The following is a 19,134-nucleotide window of genomic DNA, read 5'->3' as shown; positions in this document are numbered from 1 at the left end:
TGTTCCTCATGGCAATGTTCCATGCTAAACCATCTTCAGCTTCTTCATGAATGACTTCCTTCCATTATTATTATAGAACAGGGAATGTCTGCTGATAATTGATCAATGCTCAACTTGCAGTTCATCAGCAAATAAATCAACCCATGTTTACATGCAGCAAGACCGAGACACCACGGGCTGGACCGATAAGTGGATAGTAACATTAATACCACAGAGGTGCCATATAATGACAATCTCCAACAAGAGGAAATCCAGCCACTAATCCTTGCCTTGGCTGACATTAACATCCTGAGAACTTCCCAGTTCTCTGACCAGTCTTACTATCTCCGACTACATTTTACCTCTGTTTGCGTTGTTGTTACCTTCTCCCAGCTAGCAATGATCTATTTTACATTTTTCTTGATCTTCATTCCCTTTGCCCTGTTTTCACACCTTCTCACTTCCTTATCTATCTATCTCCCTCCCTCCTGGCGTCAGTCTGAAGAAGGGTCTCGACCCGAATCGTCACCCATTCCTTCTCTCCAGAGATGCTGCCTGTCCCACTGAGTTACTCCAGCATTTTGTGTCTATCTTTGGTTTAAACCAGCATCTGCAGTTCCTTCATACACTTAACATCCTGAGAGCTGGCGTCACCACTGTTCAGAATCTTTACTTGTCCAGTCATGTACTCTCAATTTCTCTGACTTCCTTGTATCTGCTCCCAAGATGAGGTATTCCAATCTAGGACATCCAAGATGTCCTCATCCTTTAGTAAACATGGTATCCCCCCCCTCCTCCTGTCATATATCAACACCTCACCTACATCTCCTAGATCTGCTCTGCTTCCCCTCCCCCCCAGACGCAACAGAGGTAAGAGTTCCCCTGGTCCTCACCTTTCACCCCACCAGCTACTGAATCCAATATATTATTCTCCGACATTTCCATTACCTCTACCGTGATCCCACTATCAATCACACCTTCCCATCCCCACCCCTTTCCACCTTCCACAGAGACTACTCCCTTGGTTCATCGGTGAGACCAAGTGTAGGCTCGATGGCCATTACATCAAACACTTACTCTTGGTCCGCCAAGGGCTGCAGGATCTCCCAGTTGCTATCCATTTTAACTCCTCTTTCTCTTCCTGTGCTGACCTTTCTGTCTTGGACCTCCTCCAGAATGAGGCCACACGCAAACTAGAGGAACAACATATATTCTGCTGGGTAGCTTCCAACCCAATGGTATGAACATTGAATTCTCTAATTTTAAGTAACTGCATAACCTTCCCCCTCTCTTCTTCCCCTATGTAATCCTCCTTCCCCCTCCTCTGTGCCGCACCTGGACTCATCTCTCCTCCCCTTATATTTCTTCTTCCAGCTTCACAATTTGCAACTCTTCAATCCTTTTGTCTCACACTTTCTGTTTTTTCATCTCTAGCCTTTGTTCAATCGTCTGCCTATCACCTGTATCAGCCTATTATTTGCCAGGTTTGTTCTGCTCCTCCCCATTCCAACTTTCTCCCCCCCCACCCCACCTACAATCAGTCTGAAGAGGGTGCCGACCCAAAATGTTGCCAATCCATTCTCCTCGAATGCTGGGTGACCCGCTGAGCTACTCCAGCACTCTGTGTCTTCATCAGTTATGTAAATAGCGGGTGCAGGAGGAGGTGAGAGGCTGGATGTCCTGTGGTGAGTGTCTAATCTCCGGATGATATTAAAGCCTTTTCCCTGTTGGCAAGTTTAAATTGGGATGTAATGGAATATTCTGCAATTGCCTGGATGAGAACAAAGCAGGCCATCAACTCTCAGGAACTTATATGATGGACTCAGCAGTCCACTGAGTGTTTGGGAGTTCCAAACACTACCCTTAATGTTCATTTACTCCATCATTCCTGCACTATGACTACAGTGTATAACATCTACAAAATATACTACAGCTATTTGTTCAGATGACTCTGTTAGTACCTCTCAAACAGACAGTGTTCACTGTCAAATATGAGAGGGGCTTCTTGTGCATGAACACACCATCACTTGTACACTCCACCCCTAGTTGTTCATCCTGACGGTCATATATGGCCCTCCTTCATCATTGTAGAGTGAAACTCCTGTAACTCCCTGCCCCACAACATGTGGGAGCATCTTCAACAGAAGGACTGCAGTGATTTAAGAAGGTAGTTCAACACTATCTTCTCAATGGCCAGTGGGGATGAGCAAAACATATTGGCCTTGCCAGTGATACCCACATTCCAATAGAGACATATTAAAACCAAGTCACATCAGTGTAAGTACATCCTTCAGTTATCTCCTGCACTGAGGGTTCATAAGTCCAGAGGGAAGGAGTGCAAGTTGCTACACCCTGCAGATGGAGAAGGGGATAAAATGAACACAGTACTTTTATCAAGAGGCAAGAAGTCACAGCCAAAGTTTGTTGGGTCAACAGAAGAACTAAGTTTTCTCCACCCCCAAGGATAAAGAAATAAACTCTCTCTGTGGTTCTGTGACAGGAGAGACTAGATATAGATCAAAATTCCATTAGCCTTTTTGCTTATTTTCTGTGCCTTCCTACAAGCCTCTTTGGACCTTCACAGCTTCTTGCTTTCATTGCTTTGGAAGTACATTTTTCTATTCTATTGAGGTCCAAAAACGATGACATTTTGACAGCCTACTAAGAAGTATACTTGGGAGAATTCTTTGTTATCCATTTGCATAAATGATTAAATATTAAATGGAAAATCTCTAGTAAATAAATGTCTGTGCAGACAAGTATAAGATCTTCTGTTTTGTAATTTGATGCTTTCATCTTCACTGCTTGGAACTTTCTAACTCTATGTCTGCACAAAGGTAGATATGTGCCTTTCATTCCCACGATCTGAGTGATTTATAAATACAATGGTTCTGGATTTGGCCAAGACTGACCGATGCGATGAGACTGTTCACAGTAAACTGGGCAAATCTGTTAATCGGTAAAATGATGGTGTAGTTGGTTGTGAGTGGTGTTCAGAAAATAACTTAATGTGATACACAATCACTTTGAACCCCAAAGGGGCAAGAACATTGCTTGATGTAAAAAAACAGCCATTGGTGACTAATGTTCAGCATCAAATAAAATCAAGCATATAAAATGGCAAAAACTAGCACATTTCCAGATATCAGGCAAACAAAGGATAAAATAAAAGTGACAAAATAATTAGAGCTACAAGAAGACGTACAGGTATGTAGGTTAATTGGCTGGGTAAATGTAAAAATTGTCCCTAGTGGGTGTAGGATAGTGTTAATGTACGGGGATCGCTGGGCGGCACGGACTTGGAGGGCCGAAAAGGCCTGTTTCCGGCTGTATATATATGATATGATGATATGATAAGAGGAGATTGTAAATTTTGCAAAGAATGTCAAAATCATTGCTGAAGAGAATTTGAACTATTATTTACTGAAAAGGAAGTGTTTAGGAGCCTGTTAAGGACCTTAACAGCTAAAAAGTGATATCAATAATGAAAATGTGAGTCATGAAGGGAAAGAGATTCTGTTTGACCTAATGAAACCAATATTGGATCATAGATGCGATCATGCCATTTGGAGTGACATATTGCAGAAGACGCAAAAAATGGTGGAGTTATGGGAAGTGAAGAAGGCTGTTAAAGGATACAACAGCATATATAGTTACATATATAGTAGGAGAAATGGCAGGTGGGGTAAAATCCAGGCAAATGTGAGATGTTGAACTTTGGGAATTCAAATGTAAGAGGAATGTATGGCAGACTCCTTAACAACATTATGTACAGAGGGATCTTGGGTTGAAGTCCATAACTGAAAGCAGCAACACATGAAGATAGAGTAGTAAAGAAGGCATATGGTATGCTCGCCTTTGACAGTCTGGGTATTGACTATAACAGTCAGGAAGTCATGTTGCAGCTTTATAAAACTTTGGTTAGACCTCATTTAAAGCATTGTGTGTTGTTCTGGTTGCCACATAACAGGGAGGATGTGGAGGCTTTGGAGAAGTCTCGGAAGAGTTTTACCAGTATGCAGCCTGGATTAGTGGGTATTAGCGATAAGGAAAATTTAGACAAACTAGGATTGTTTTCTCTGGTGCACTGATAGGAATTTATATTAGAGGGAATAACTTTAAGAAAGGAGAGGGAAACTTGCAGAGCAAGTTAAAGAAAAAGACAGAGTTGTAGGTGACGAGACCACACTGTCAAGTGTGGGTGGTGGAAACAGATATGATAATGGTGTTAAAGAGGCTTTGAATGGGCAGATGAATGTGCAGAGAATGATGGGATGGGGATTGTGTGTAGGCAGAAAGGATTAGTTTAATTTGGCATCAGGTTTGGCACAGGTATCATGGGCCCTTGGGCCTGTTCTCGTGCTGAACTGTTCATGCTCCGTGTTCCATCTCCTTAACAAGAATTTAACATCTTTATAGGTCTTTAACTTTACAGGTCTCTTTCCAATCCTGTTTTGAATAGAATCATACTCCGAACACCATAAAAAAGTTCATGAACCATTGGACTGTTAATTAAATCTATCTCATACATCAAATAACTTTGGATACGTAACGCCATCTCTGAATCTGATTGGGTGCCTGCACTTGAAAGTAAGACTCTCAGTTCAATTATACTATTTCTGCAGCTACTGATCTGCTCAAACCCTCAACTTTTGTACCAGTTCCCATTAAACCTATTGCTTTCCCTTGCCAAGGCTACACCTCAGGACTCATCTCCATGCCATTATGCAAGGATTGAGACCTAAACTCCTTTTGCAGATAATTCGGTTGGTCTCCTATTGTTAGATCTGACTAGATCACATTAAACATTGTTGGTCCTGTTCTTTTTCACCAAAACTGCACACAATTTCAGGATTTGCATGGAATACAAAAGTAATCCAATCGCCTTTTCTCTACTACAAACTGTCTTCTTAAAACTCTTACCCTGACTCTTCCACTTTTCCTCCAAGAAGTGTAACGATCTCATGAAATCTTTGACATAGAGATGAACTGCCTCTTGTCCTTTCTCTCATCTAAACCACCAGCCCAGATAACACTCTGGGCTTTTGACCTCAACTCAATATCTCTCCTTTCTCCCTCCAGGTCCTTTGAAAAATCTATGAGGTCCATCTACTTTCTCAACCCTATTCTTATGCTGACTACCTAAATTTCCTCCCTGGCTTCCATGCTAGATGATATTGTCAACAGTTTTCTCTCCTTAGGTACTGCATCCTTAACTTCTGATCTGCCATCATCACCCACTCCTTAAGATAGCACCACTTCATGCTTTAGGCACATGCACATTAATAGTCTGAAATAGGTTGTCGGCTCCAAAATCCAAGCCTTTCTTTCCAGGAACTCCATGTTAGAATCTCTTCAAGTACACTTCAACCAAAAGAACTTAGATCAAAATGACAAATTATATCCTATGCGGTGTGACATAGTTATTGGGTGACGTTTCGGGTCGAGACCCTTCTTCAGACTGATGTCTGGGGGGCGGGACAAAGGAAGGATATAGGTGGAGACAGGAGGATAGAGGGAGATCTGGGAAGGAGGAGGGGAAGAGAGGGACAGAGGAACTATCTAAAGTTGGAGAAGTCAATGTTCATACCACTGGGCTGCAAGCTGCCCAGGCGAAATATGAGGTGCTATTCCTCCAATTTCCTATTTCACATAGGCATGTTGACAACACGCAGCTGAATCCATGAGCACCACTCTTGACCATCCACTCTCTTCAAATAGTCAGGCACCTAACATATCAGTTATGCAAAAACTTCATCCAATTAAATGATGGATAGAACAAATCTTTCCTCTTCAATTACTTGTGAATTGTGAGCAGCGGATGCCGCTGCACTCTGGTATTTGACATAAATAGTTTCATGACAATGTCTGCCTGCGCTATCCAACTAGAAGCACGGAACTGGTTTCTGACCAATTTCCATGAGTAATATTGCTTTTCTTATGTTCTCACACTGCAGCATTCAATGCTTTCACTTTCTCAGTATTGTCTTCCAGTACAAGAATATTATTGGCTTTGAAAACAATTCCCTCACTCTCCATAAAATTTGAATGATTCACAAACTTCACTCTGCACTCTGTGGTTCCCTGTGAATCGAGCTTATACTTCAGCTGCCATTTCTTCTCTCACCAAAGTGCTGTTGCAGCATTACAGCCACTCGCGAATGCACTTTAACTCTCAACTTGTTCCGTTATTTGCAGGCTGATACCGCCGGCTTCAGTTTTACTTGAAAGGTCAATGAGTGTAACTTTGAGGATAGCTGCTGATTCAGTCAAAAACAGATACCTGGTGCTTTCTCTGTCTGCTTTTCATCTGCTGAAAGGACACTCATGAAAGAATGTACTGAGTCAACAAACAGGAGAGTACCCATTTTTGGCCATTTTGATTGAGACCATGGGACATTCACAGAATTGGTAAGATAATTGGTCCTAAAGGATCCATACTGATATTTTTCTTGATTTAAGAAAAAAATTCCACTCCTTGCCGCTAATCGTAATGTATCTTAATGTGATTGCAGCATACTGCTGAAATGTTGATGTTTAGTTTAACAAAGATAGATTAGCACAGCACAGAACAACTCTTGCGGCCTCTTTCAATGCATATGCTGAACACGATACCAACACCAACTCCTATCTGCCTGTACATAATTCACATGTCTCCATTCCCTGCATGTCCTTGTGCATATCCCAAAGTCTATTAACTGCCCCTATCATATCTGCATCCATTACCACCCCCAACAGTACGTTCCAGGCACTTACCACCCTCTGTGTAAAAAACTTGCCCCGCACATCTCCTTTAAACTTTTGCACCTCTCACCTTAAAGATATGCCTCTAGTATTTGATATTTTAATCCTGCAAAAAAAGGTTATGAGTCTCTACTCTTATCCATACCTTTCATAATTTTATATACTTTTATACGATACGATAAAGTTTATTCATCCCCGGAGAGAAATTGGTCTGCCAACAGTCACAACACCACAAGGTACACAAAAACCTGAAATTTAAAGTGAAAAGAAAAGACAAGTGACTGTTGGCTGGCTGCCGTGTGCACAGCGCCTTCACCGGAACAAATGCACAAACAGACATCCCCTGGGAAGAGGATTCTAAACTAGAGTGCCCCCCTCCCCCACACCAGGTCCCCCATTGTTCTCCCACCGTCCCTCACAGCGGTCCCCCCATGCCGGGTCCCCATTGTCTTCCTTCCCCCCCCCCTCCCTCGTGCTCCACTGCCACCGAGGTTCCCACTGCTGCCGCCGATGCTCCGTTGCTGCCGAGGCCCCCATTGCCGCCGAGGTTACTGATGCCGCCGAGGCCCACCACCACCGAGGATCCCGTTGCCGCCGAGGCTCAAGCTGCCGCTGAGGCTCAAGCTGCCGCTGAGGCTCCTTCAGCATAGACAGGCCTCACCGTCCGGCATCGCCGCAGTTCCCTGGGAGGTCTGTGGGGCAAGTCAGGCCTGCCGGGGGAGCGTTCCGGTCCTCGGTCGTTGTTCTGGTCGTCGGCGCCGCGGATGTTCGGCGGGTGGATCGGGCCCACGCGGCTCCCCGGGACATGACGTCTCCTCTCAACCTCCGACATTTGAGAGAAAACAATTCAAGTCTGTCCATCTTCTCCCTGTAGCTAATACCTCCTAATCCAGGCATCATTGTAGTAGACCTCCTCTGCACTCTTTCCAAAGGCTCCACATCCATCCTGTAATGGGGCAACCAGTATGCTTGCCTGCATTGGTCCGGGCACTGAGTACAAGACTCAAGAAGTCATGATACTTTATTCTAACTGTATCATGTAAGGAACTCACCATGCAAATAGTCTGTCCACCAGTCTTATTAAAATAACAACATACAAATACACATGACTTTCCATTCTACTCAATTGTCAGATATCCTGGAGTAATTAAATATTACGATTGTCTTCACTTGCTTCCACAGAGAGTTCGATGCCTCCCCATTCACCTCTTACCCTGACAACTTTGTGAAACTGAGTCAGACTGCAATGTGCAAATTCTGAATCAGAAAAGGTTACAGCATGAAAGGAAACCATTTGCTCCACCAAGTGTTCGATGCAAGTGATCCCTCCTGACATCTCTGCTTTGCCCTATAAATTCTGTCTTTTGAAGTATTTACCATTTACCTTTTGATCACTACTACACCCTTGGCAGTCATTCAAGACCCAACCACTTGTGTGAAAAAAGTAATTTGTCATGTTGCGTTTTTTTCTTTTGGCACCAGGTTTATTCTGGTAAACCTGAAACACTTCAGCGGTTGGAGTCATACCACACTCACAGTAAGATGATTATGATTGTTGAAGGTCAATCATCCCAACCCCGATAATCATTACAAAGCTTGCTAAGGGCAGTATCCTATGCCCAGCCATCTTCAGCTGCTTCTGAAAGACCAATGTTTAAGTGAGCCATGGAGATATCCACCGATGATTACAGAAAGTTTAAATCCATTTGCAGCCACACCGTGACTGAAGGAGTTCATGTCTGCATGAACAGATATGGGCGGATAAGTGACAAGTAACATTCATGGCACAAAAATGTCAGGCAATGTCTTCAACAGAGATTCCCACTGTTACATTGTTGGGTCTCCAAACAGAAAATCCTGGATAATCACCACCAGAGACTCAAGTGGACCAGTGACTTGTTCTGAAGCTCAACAAGAGCTCAGAGCTCAATGACTCACCTCCTATGCGCAAAGCCTTTTGACCATCTGCAAGACACAATTCAAAAGTGCGATGGAAAAGATTCCACTTGATGTCTAGAACTTGATGACTCTTGATGCCTGGAACTTCACACAATGCTCCACTTGTATCTAATCCAAAGTTTCAAAAGATGCATTATGACCTCCTTATTCTTAGATTCATAGAGCCAAAGAATCATAAAGGACCTCAGCCCACCATGTCCATGCTAACGATCAAATGCCTATCTATACTAATCACATTTACTAGCACTTCGTCCATAGCTTTCTGTGAGTAGGCAATTCAAGAGCTCATCCTAAAACTTAAATGTGTGAGAGTATCTATTTCCAGCCCTTTTGTCTTGTACACTATATGTCATACAGCATGGAAACAGGCCACCTACTTTAGTGTCATCTGCAAACTTACTAATCATGCCTTGTACATTCTCATCCAAATCATTAATATAAACCACAAACAGCACCAATCCTGGATTCACACCATTAGTCACTGTTGCAATGTTCTGAGTAATCTCCAACTTGATCACCTAGGCAATCAGAGGAACAGCAGGGTGTTAATCGTAAATCGTTTGGATTGAAATGTTGAGGAGAAATACAGCTTCAACCGAGAAGGTTTGACTTACCGGCTGTTTAGGCAGCAGTATATGATAGGGTTGTGCATGTTGGAACTCATTGCCAGTAGGAACACAGCCAAGTAAACCTGTTGTATTGGCTTCCAGGTGTTTATTCCTGGATACTGCTTGGTGACGAGAAAGAAGATGTGATAGGGCAGCCAGCAAATGGTGAAGGTGAAAACCACCACAATCATCATTTTAACAACCTATACAGAAAAGCAAATGAGCAAGTGAATAATAATCCAAGAAACAATGCATTCATTAGTTCCAAACATATGGCAAAGTGATGAAACTCATTAAATGGAGAGAAACTCATTTAGCTGCAGCCTTTTATGATGCCAGGACAATACTTCACGGCTCATGAAATGCTTGAAGAGTTACTTCTGCAGTCGTATGGGGAAACAGTAACAAACTTCACAGTGGAATCCCACAATAATAAATGGCCAAATCATTTTGGAAATACTCTGCAGAATCTCAACAAGTGTTAATATTTCAGGTCAGTGACTTTTCATCAGGCCATTAATGTACAATATTAGTTCTGTTTTTCTCGAATGACCAACTGGGTATTTCCATTACTTCACATGTTATTTCAGATTTCTAGCATCTGCAATGTTTTACTTTTGAGTAGATCAACTTTGGTAGTGGACAAATAATAACTGTATTGGTGCACCGAGCTGTGTTGTGGGACATTTTATGCCCAGCGCAGACAGCAGGCAGTACCATGTTTTCTGCTACCTAAAACTAGCCTTGCCCATAAGTCTAAAATTCTTCTCTTTCTATGTTCCAATTCCGTCCCAACTAATGGCTGGCTAAATAGTGCCAGAACAACAACCTTGCTCTCAATGTTAGAAAAAAAGAGAAATTGATTGTTGATTTTAGAAGAGGAAGCCGGAGAATGAACAAACCTGTGTCTGAAGAAGGGTTTCGACCCGAAACCTCACCCATTCCTTCTTTCCAGAGATGCTGCCTGTCCCGCTAAGTTACTCCAGTATTTTGTGTCTACCTTCACCAACTCTCAACTCAGTTCCACCAGCCATCACTGAAATGACTCTATGTCCACCCTTGCTCTCCCTGACCTTGTTAACTTTTGTGGGCTGCCTGTGCCTCAATGAATCACATTTAAAATTCCCATCTTGATAATAAAACCCTTTCAGAACACACTCTTCTCCAAGTCCCATCTTCAGCTCATCAACTGCCAAGAACTTAGGCTTGGGGCACTCTGGCCCTCCCCATCGTTCCACTTCCAGAGTCTGCATCAGCTGCCTGGGCATCAGAAGCATAAATACCTGCAATAAACCCCTCCACTCTCACTCTCTTGCTTAAAGACAATCATTTAACAATCAACTGTCTTAATTTCTGACGAAGGGTCTCGATCCGAAACATCATCTAATCCTTTTCTCCAGAGATGCTGTCTGACCCGCTGAGTTAGTCCAGCTTTTTGTATCTATCTTTTGTCTTAATTTATAAGAAAATAACTGCAGATGCTGGTACAAATCGATTTATTCACAAAATGCTGGAGTAACTCAGCAGGTCAGGCAGCATCTCGGGAGAGAAGGAATGGGTGACGTTTCGGGTAGAGACCCTTCTTCAGACCCTGTCTTAATTTCTCTGTCTGTGTCTTGGTGTCTAGTATTTTTCATGACATTTTCATGAAATGCCTCCTGACCTTCTCCAAAGTTAAATGCTCAATATAAAGGTAACTGACATTGAAGTGAAACGGTTTTGTCAGAAACTCAATTGATGAGCTGTTGTTTGTTTGATGCTTACGGATATGACAATCCTGTCAAAAAGACTAAAAGTAATTCCTATCAATACCTAGAATCCAACAAAAAGGATCATTAATATTCATCCCCCAGGAGGTATTCATGTAGCGAAAGCGTTGTCAGGCAGTGGCAAAGCAAATATCGTGCAGTCTTCCAGTCCAGTTGATTCGCAGTTAAGCATCTTCTGGAAGTCACTTTCAATATTTCACTACAATCTGTATGCCACCTTTTATACTCTTCACTTTCCATTCTTTTTGCTCAATTAAATTAAGAATAAAGTTTATTTTCTAAATCTTAAAATCTACATTATGTTATTTAATGGTAATCATGAGCCACACCCGTGCAAAAATTTACAGTGTGAGGTAACGTCACTATTGATTGATAGATTGTCAGTGTAGAAAAGATGTGCTGAGGCAAAAGAGCAACCATGGCCAAAGAATGGCAGAGTAAGCACAAGGGGTGGAATATCTTCCTTCTGCTTCTATTTTTTACGTCTGCATAAACGCAATAGACCACTTTGAAAATGATAATGCAGCAAATACAAAAGAACACAACAAAATAAGAATAGGAATGGACTGCTTAACCCCTCAAGCTTGTCCTGCCATTCACTATGATCATGGCTGATCTTCCCCTAGCCTCAACCCCCCATCATTTAGTTCCCCATACCCACAAATTCTCTCATCTTTCCTGTCCCCTTCGATGGATGTAAAAAAGCAAGTGCCATGTTTTTGTGCACATGGTGGGCTGAAGGGCTACAACTCGCTGCCCCATTGCCAGGGAAGTTTTCATATGGAATAATAAAACAAACCTGATTTGTATGAATGCCTGCATTTAAGGAAAATCTACATTGCAAACCTATCCTGCTCCTGTGGATTGAAGGTAAAGGAGTTTTCTTTCCTTGAGTTTAGCCAAGCTCCCCAAAGTAGTAGAGAGCAGCAAACTGTGACAGAGGAAGAGATCAGTAGCAGCAACCTTAAAGGTGAGAGTGGGAGTTTCCTTGAACTCGTGGGCAAAGTGTTCAAAGTGTGGGTAAGATGATGCTGAACAAAAATAAGAAATTGTACTGATGTCACTTCGGTTTGCTTTCTCTAATTTTAAGATCAAGGGCAAATAAACATCCTACTGCAGAACATGTTGCTGAATTTCACAATGATACTAACATGTCGAGATCAGGGGCAATATTGCTTTATTTCAAGTTCGGACAATTTTTTTGAGTTGCACAAACAAATTTCTACACCTAATCCACGTTCCATGCCAGATACTGAAAGGATTGCTGTACTTTAATCAACAGGCAATGTTCAGATGGTCGAGTTGACGTTCTCAGGTGGAGGTAAAGTGATTAAGGCACAAATTAATTTTCTGTCCGACACTCTCTCTGACCTCTTTTTGGCCTGGTAGTCCTGCACTATGCCAATGATAATTCAAGGAATAGCTAGTTTTCCATTGAGGTGGTACAGGTGGTTATGTTACTGAATCAGCAGTCACCTACAGTCGCACTGTACACGAGTTCTGAGTCCAGCACGGCAGATGGAGAAATTTAAATTCTTGTAATTAAATAAAATCTGTATTTTCTTTAGAATAGCTTGTCCATGTATTGGAAGCCATGAAACAACTGGTTGTAATAAATACCCATCTGGTTCACTAATCTCCTTCAGGGGAGAAAATCTGTTGTCTTTACCAGTTTGTTTTATACCTGCCTTCAAACTAATCCATGTGATTAACTCTCCATTACGTCTTTGGTTCAGTGGTAATTAGGTTTGGACTACAAATGGCAAATAAATAAATGAACAAATAAATAAAATAGCTTAGGAGAGTTAGGGACATATTGCCAATAGCCCAACCAATACTTATCCTTGAACCAATATTATTAAAACACATTATTGAGTTATTGCACTGTTATCAGCATAATTTTGTGCATTGCAGGTGGCCATTCTTCAAAACCACTTTGATGGCCATAGCTATGAAAGACACAATGTAAATGCAAGCCCCCTTCCTTCTTTCAGGAGCAGACCATTGGAGTCTGCAAATGCATCTGGGTGGGTAGCAGGGAAGAGAGGGGGTATTGGGGGGGGGGGTTGGGTTGTTACCTAAAATTGGTGAATTCAAATGCTCGTTCAGTTATTGTTCTTTTGGTCTTTGAGTGTGTCAGAAAGGCGGCAGAAACATGGCATTTTCAATACCAGCATTGTGATAATATAAAATGTGACAATATAAAATGTGACAATGTGCTAATCCAAATGGACATTATGGCTCTGTGTTATACAGAATAACTAGTATGATAAAAGGTTTCTGTGTTACATAGAAAATAGGTGCAGGAGGAGGCCATTCGGCCCTTCGAGCCATTCTAAAGTGAAATTATTTGTCTCAACCTCAGAAACATTTTGCACCATGTAACGTACAATGCTTCATTAAAAGCGACAAATTCTGTCAGAGTAAAACAACATTAGTTGCTTCTGAACATTTACAGCAGATCTTGCATTCACCTTTCGTTTAGCTTTGAGCTGGTCATGGTAGTTGTCAGATGTGTCACCAGGAATTTCTCCGCCCCAGAGCGTGATTCCAACAATGGCGTAGGTAATACCCATCACAACTAATGGCAGCACATATCCCAGAATCAGCAAAGCAATTTGGAATCTATAAGAGAGAGTTAAAGAATAAATGATAGCAAACTCCAAAGACGTACAGGTATGTAGGTTAATTGGCTGGGTAAATGTAAAAATTGTCCCTAAATTGTGTAGGATAGTGTTAATGTACGGGGATCGCTGGGCGGCACGGACTTGGAGGGCCGAAAAGGCCTGTTTCCGGCTGTATTATATATGATATGATATGATATGATATGAAACCGGTTGACAAAAAGGTAATAATTTCTCATAAAAATATGATGCTCAGGACGTTAACACTAGTCAGTGGAGTAGATCTGTAATTAACCTAGTTGGCTTCTCTGACAAATATTTTTCAAAGATAATAAAGCTACTGAAGTGCATTTAAATATTTTAAAAATATATATTAAATCCCAAGCCATCACCTAAGCTGCCAGACTTCCTATTCATTCCCCATATCATCTATTTCCTATGGCTTTGTGGGAGCATCCCTTGCTCCTGGTTTGATTCTCATTCCAGATGTTACCACTACTGGAGACTCTCTTCAGTCATGCACTCTCGTCATTCCAATCCTCAGCCTGATGCCTTCGTTCATACAAACCAACTTTGGATTGTTTCATATTTTGTATATCTTATTTGAGGGTTTGCTGAAGTCTTGCCCCCAACTGCACAACCTCAGTCCTCTGCCATATTTTGCAGCTAGTTCCACACCACATCTGCGCTACCTTTGAGCCTAATCATTCAGTTACCACCCTCATGTTATCTTGCCTTACTTCATCACATCTAACCTTTCATAAACCACAACGAAAATCAGTATCTCCCTTCTAATTTCCTGCTTGGTGCCCACAGTATGGGGGCTTGGTGATACAGTATGGAACAGGCCTTTGAGCCTAACTTGCCAACACCAGACACATGTCCCAGCTACACTAGTCCCACCTGCCTGCGTTTGGTCCATTACCCTCCAAACCTGTCCTATCCATGTACCTGTCTAATGGTTTCTTAAATGTTGGGATAGTCCCTGCCTCAACTACCTCCTCTGGTATCTTGTTCCATACACCCACCACCCTTTGTGTGAAAAAGTTACCCCTCAGATTTCTATTAAATCTTTTCACCTTCACCTTAAACCTATGTCCTCTGGTCCTTGATTCACCTACTCTGGGCAAGAAATTCTGTGCATCTACCCGATCTATTCCGCTCATGCTTTTAGACACCTCAAAAAAATCACCCCTCATCCTCCTGCGCTTCAAGGCCCACAAAACACCCCCTCCTCCTGAAGTTGTTATTACTATAGAGGGCTGGCTGCCCATTACTTCAGATACTAAGGTTATAATCAACAGGTATCTGCCATCTGGAGATTCCAAACCAAGTACAGGCTTCCATTTAAAACACTCTGGTGTGCTTGTCCTCTGTATTTATCACTGATATTACTTGAATTGGGTTTAGAGAATCAAACAAAATTACTTATGAAGGCAGAAGAGCCTCCATGAGAAAAATAATGGACCTGGGGTTCAAGTTACTCTCTGGACACACAAGAAACTTGCAAAATTGGAGGATTTTAAAAAATCAGGTAAAATATCAAACTGAGCTCCTATTTGTCTTCTCAAGTGAATGTAAACAATCTCAGGAAGCTATTCAAAGAAGTGGGGAGCTTGCTCCACTTTTAATGGCAACCAGGAACTCAACAAGCAACATTATTAAGCATTACTGCATTGCTATTTATTGCCTCATGGTGTGTTTATATTGGCTGCTGTGCTGGAACATTGTAACAGTAAATCATTGACTGTAACAAGTTCTGTGACATTTTCAGATCCGGAACAGCATAATTTGTTCAAATTAAATACCATCAGCCATCCACTTTATGGGAAGGAGTGTGTCTTCCTGGGACCTATGGCAGCAGAGGAGAACATTTCCTGAGGCTCCCCTAATACCAGTTCTGCTGCAGGGTCTGCCAGAGGAGCTCTCTAACACTGTCACTTTGCATTTCACTGAAACACTGATATGCCTTGTGGCGTTGTGAATGACGTCAGGTTCAGCAGTGGCCACACTGACGCTCGCAGTAGGGTGAACTCACATGAAACATTTTGTTTACTGTGGTAAGAAAGTTCAGGACCGCATGGGGGCACTGACCCTCACCATCGCACCCTCGCGTGTGAGGTGGCACTGATGATCTCGGGGCTGTAACGGCAGCCTTTGAAGGAGGAGGCTTGGCAATCTCAAGCTTCTCCCTGCAGTTGACCCCTGCTTTAAGAGGAGGCACTGGCAATCTTAGGTTTATCCTGGCGGCTCAGTCTTTGCCTATGTGTGGGCACAGTCCTTCGTTGTCCATGGACAGGAAGAGGTACTGGCATTTCAGGCTTTGCCCAGCTACTCAGTCTCAGCCTCAGTAGAGATGCTGGCTGTCTAGGGCTTCTGCCCAGCAACTCAGTCATGACCACACAGTAGTGCTGGTGATTTCACGGTTGTCCCAGTGGCTTAGTCTTCCTCAAATCTGCAACAACGGAAAACAGCTAGCAGGGAGGCCACCCACCTTCTCCTCCTTCCTCTCTTCCTTCCTCCCTCCCTTCCTTCCTATCTCATCTTCTCCACTCTGGTAAGAATGCCTGGGTTTACTAGGGCATAGGTTGACAAGGTTCAAGTAGCCAAACACTATCAGCTAATAAGACTCAGCCAACCATACCAATGATGCTGGGGTTTGGCCTCTCCTGGCCTGTCAGCCAATGCTAATGATCAGCGCGGCATCCAAGGGAGAGGGCGCTGCCACAGCCTCCATTCCAAATACCATTTGTGTTTACCACAAGCAACAGTACCCACACAGAGTGATAATTATAATTGTGGAGAGCAAAATGCAGAATACAAAGTCTGGATGAGGAGGTCTGAAATTCAGTCCCATATTTTATAATTTAAGAGATTAAAACTTGTAAGGAAACTCAAAATTAATCACAAATGAATAGACATTGGAGAATAATTTGTAAAGCTGTTCACTGAGTCCCTGTTATTCCCCAACAGTTCCAGCGACAACAAAGACTTACAGCGTTGACTTGTAATGCTGGGTTGAATACATGTGGCATTCGTCTACAGGATAAAGGGTTCCTTTGAACTGTGGAAAATAATGCTGATGCATTGAGGATCTTCCCCCTGCACATTTATGTACAAGACATGGGTATGAATGGTAGGTCCAGAATTTATTACCCATTAATATCTAAACACAAGGTGGCAGCCAGAATCACTGCAGCTCTTACAATGAAGTTAAGCCATTGTACTGCTTGCATCTCTTGGAATAATGACCAAAATAACAATGAGTGATAGACAATAGACCGGGTTGAGTTGTCATGTGACCTAGAGGGAATTTCATGTCATTACGTTCCTGTGTGCAGAATGTTAATGCCTTTTGCAGGAGTAGCATTTACTGGGTTAAGAGTTGTAACTGAAGAAGCTTCATGAGTTACTGAGTGAATCTTGTTGATGCCATACAACACTGTCATGGGTGCGGCAGCTTTTCCTGGATGACACAAGATTCTTCAGAGCTGTTTTAGCTACCATCACTCAAACCAGTACAGAGTATCTGGTCACAATGCCAAGCCATGCCATGTAAACGTTAGGTTGCCAGAATTGACGACATTTGCTTCAGTATAACCAGCTTTTAAACTTCTATTTTTGATTACTAATGATCCCCTGGAGGTTAATGGCATGAACTTCCCAGAATATGAAGAGAGGGTGATTAGATTCTTGTTGGACATGGCCATTGCCTTGCCATTGTGTTGCTGCAAGTTATGTGGCAGTTATCAGCTCAAGCATCAGTGTTGTCCAGTCCTTGCTGCATATCAGCGTCAACAAATTTATTATGAGTTAAAATTGAACAGAACATTAATAATCATTGCACATTACCACTTAAGGTCTTGATGATATAGGGAACATCATTGCAAAGGATGACGAAAGTTGCACCTAGAACATTTCCTCAAGGTGCCCACAACAGTGTTCTAGGTAAAGGACAAAGGATTGAGAGGATTCAATGCAGAAGAAGAAATTCAGAACTCGTAAAATTGAGAGTGGCGAATGTTTCCAAACATTCAATAGACTAGATGTTACCTTTGGGAAAAGTCAAATTTGCAAAGTTGGACTGTCCTCAACACATGGGAAAACTGCCTCTTGCAATATTGGTGTTCAGCTCCTGAAAAAATCAGTGCAGTGCTATTAGAAGTAGGAAATGACATCCGAAATCTGTGGTCTGTTCCATTGAAAAAGAATGAAAAAGAATGCTTTAGAGATTGTGGAGACAATGATAGTGATATTTCAAGAATCACTGGAGTCAGGAGTGGTTCCAGATGATTGGACAATTGCAAGAAGCCGCTGCACAAGAAGGGAGCAAAGCAGAATAGTGGGAACTAAAGGTCGGTTAGTCTGCCTTCGGTGGTTGGTAAGATTTTGGAGTCCATTATAAAGGATGAGGTTATGGAGTACTTAGAAATTCACAATAAAATAGGCCGAAGTCAGCGTGGCTTTGTGAAGGGTCGGTCTTGCCTGACAAATTTGCTGGAATTCTTTGAAGAAGTAAATAGCAGGACAAACAAAGGAGAGACAGTAGATACCGTTTACCTAGATTTCCAGAAAGCTTTTGATAAGGTGCCACACGGGAGGCTGCTAAGGAAGATGAGAGGCCATGGTATCGAAGGGCGGATACTAGCATGGGTAGCAGGTTGGCTGGATGGCAGAAGGCAAAGAGTGGCAATAAAGGGGACTTTTTCTTGTTAGCTGCCAGTGACTAGCGGAGTTCCGCAGGTATCGGTACTGGGGCCGCTACTCTTCACGTTGTATAGTAATGATTTGGATGAGGGGATTGAAGGCTTTGTAACCAAGTTTGCCGATGATACCAAAATAGGTGGAGGGCAGGTACTGTAGAGAAAGCAGGGACTCTTCAGAAGGACTTGCATAGGTTGGGGGAGTGGGCAGAGAAGTGGCAGATGGAATATAGTGCAGCAAAGTGTGGAGTCATGCATTTTGGTAGTAGGAATAAAGGCATAGATTATTTTCTAAATGGGGAGAGAATACAGAAATCGGAGGTGCAAAGAGACTTGGGAGTGCTGGTGCAGGATTCCCAAAAAGTTAATCTGCAAGTCGAATCGGTAGTAAAGAAAGCAAACGCAATGCTAGCATTTATTTCAAGAGGGCTTGTATACAAAAACAGGGATGTAATGTTGAGGCTCTATAAGGTGCTGGTCAGGCCGCATTTGGAAGATTGTGAGCAATTGTGGGTGCCATATCTGAGGAAGGATGTGCTGGCTCTGGAGGGGGTCCAGAGGAGGTTTACAAGAATGATCCCAGGAATGAGTAGGTTAACATATGATGAGCGTTTGATGGCACAGGGCCCATATTCACTGGAGTTTAGAAGAATGAGAGGGGAACTCATTGAAATAGTGAAAGGCTTGGATAAAGTGGATGTGTAGGGGATGTTTCCACTAGATCATGACCATCAGCTTGTCCGGCAGT

The 19,134-nt window shown here is 42.5% G+C and overlaps 1 protein-coding gene across 1 annotated transcript in view; it reads right to left on the bottom strand.

Annotated features, from left to right (window-relative positions):
* Window positions 1–19,134, bottom strand: part of LOC144592365 (neuromedin-K receptor-like) — a 43,331-nt gene that overhangs the window by 2,764 nt on the left and 21,433 nt on the right. Inside the window, exons 3-4 of the mRNA XM_078396920.1 lie at window positions 13,534–13,684; window positions 9,297–9,493 (exon numbers count right to left, since the gene is read on the bottom strand). Coding sequence (XP_078253046.1) covers window positions 9,297–9,493; window positions 13,534–13,684 — 348 coding nt within the window. The remainder of the gene's footprint in view (window positions 1–9,296; window positions 9,494–13,533; window positions 13,685–19,134) is intronic.

The sequence above is a fragment of the Rhinoraja longicauda genome, chromosome 3 (genome assembly GCF_053455715.1).
Source record: "Rhinoraja longicauda isolate Sanriku21f chromosome 3, sRhiLon1.1, whole genome shotgun sequence".
Taxonomy (NCBI): domain Eukaryota; kingdom Metazoa; phylum Chordata; class Chondrichthyes; order Rajiformes; family Arhynchobatidae; genus Rhinoraja; species Rhinoraja longicauda.
This window is presented reverse-complemented; position numbering and strand designations above follow the sequence as displayed.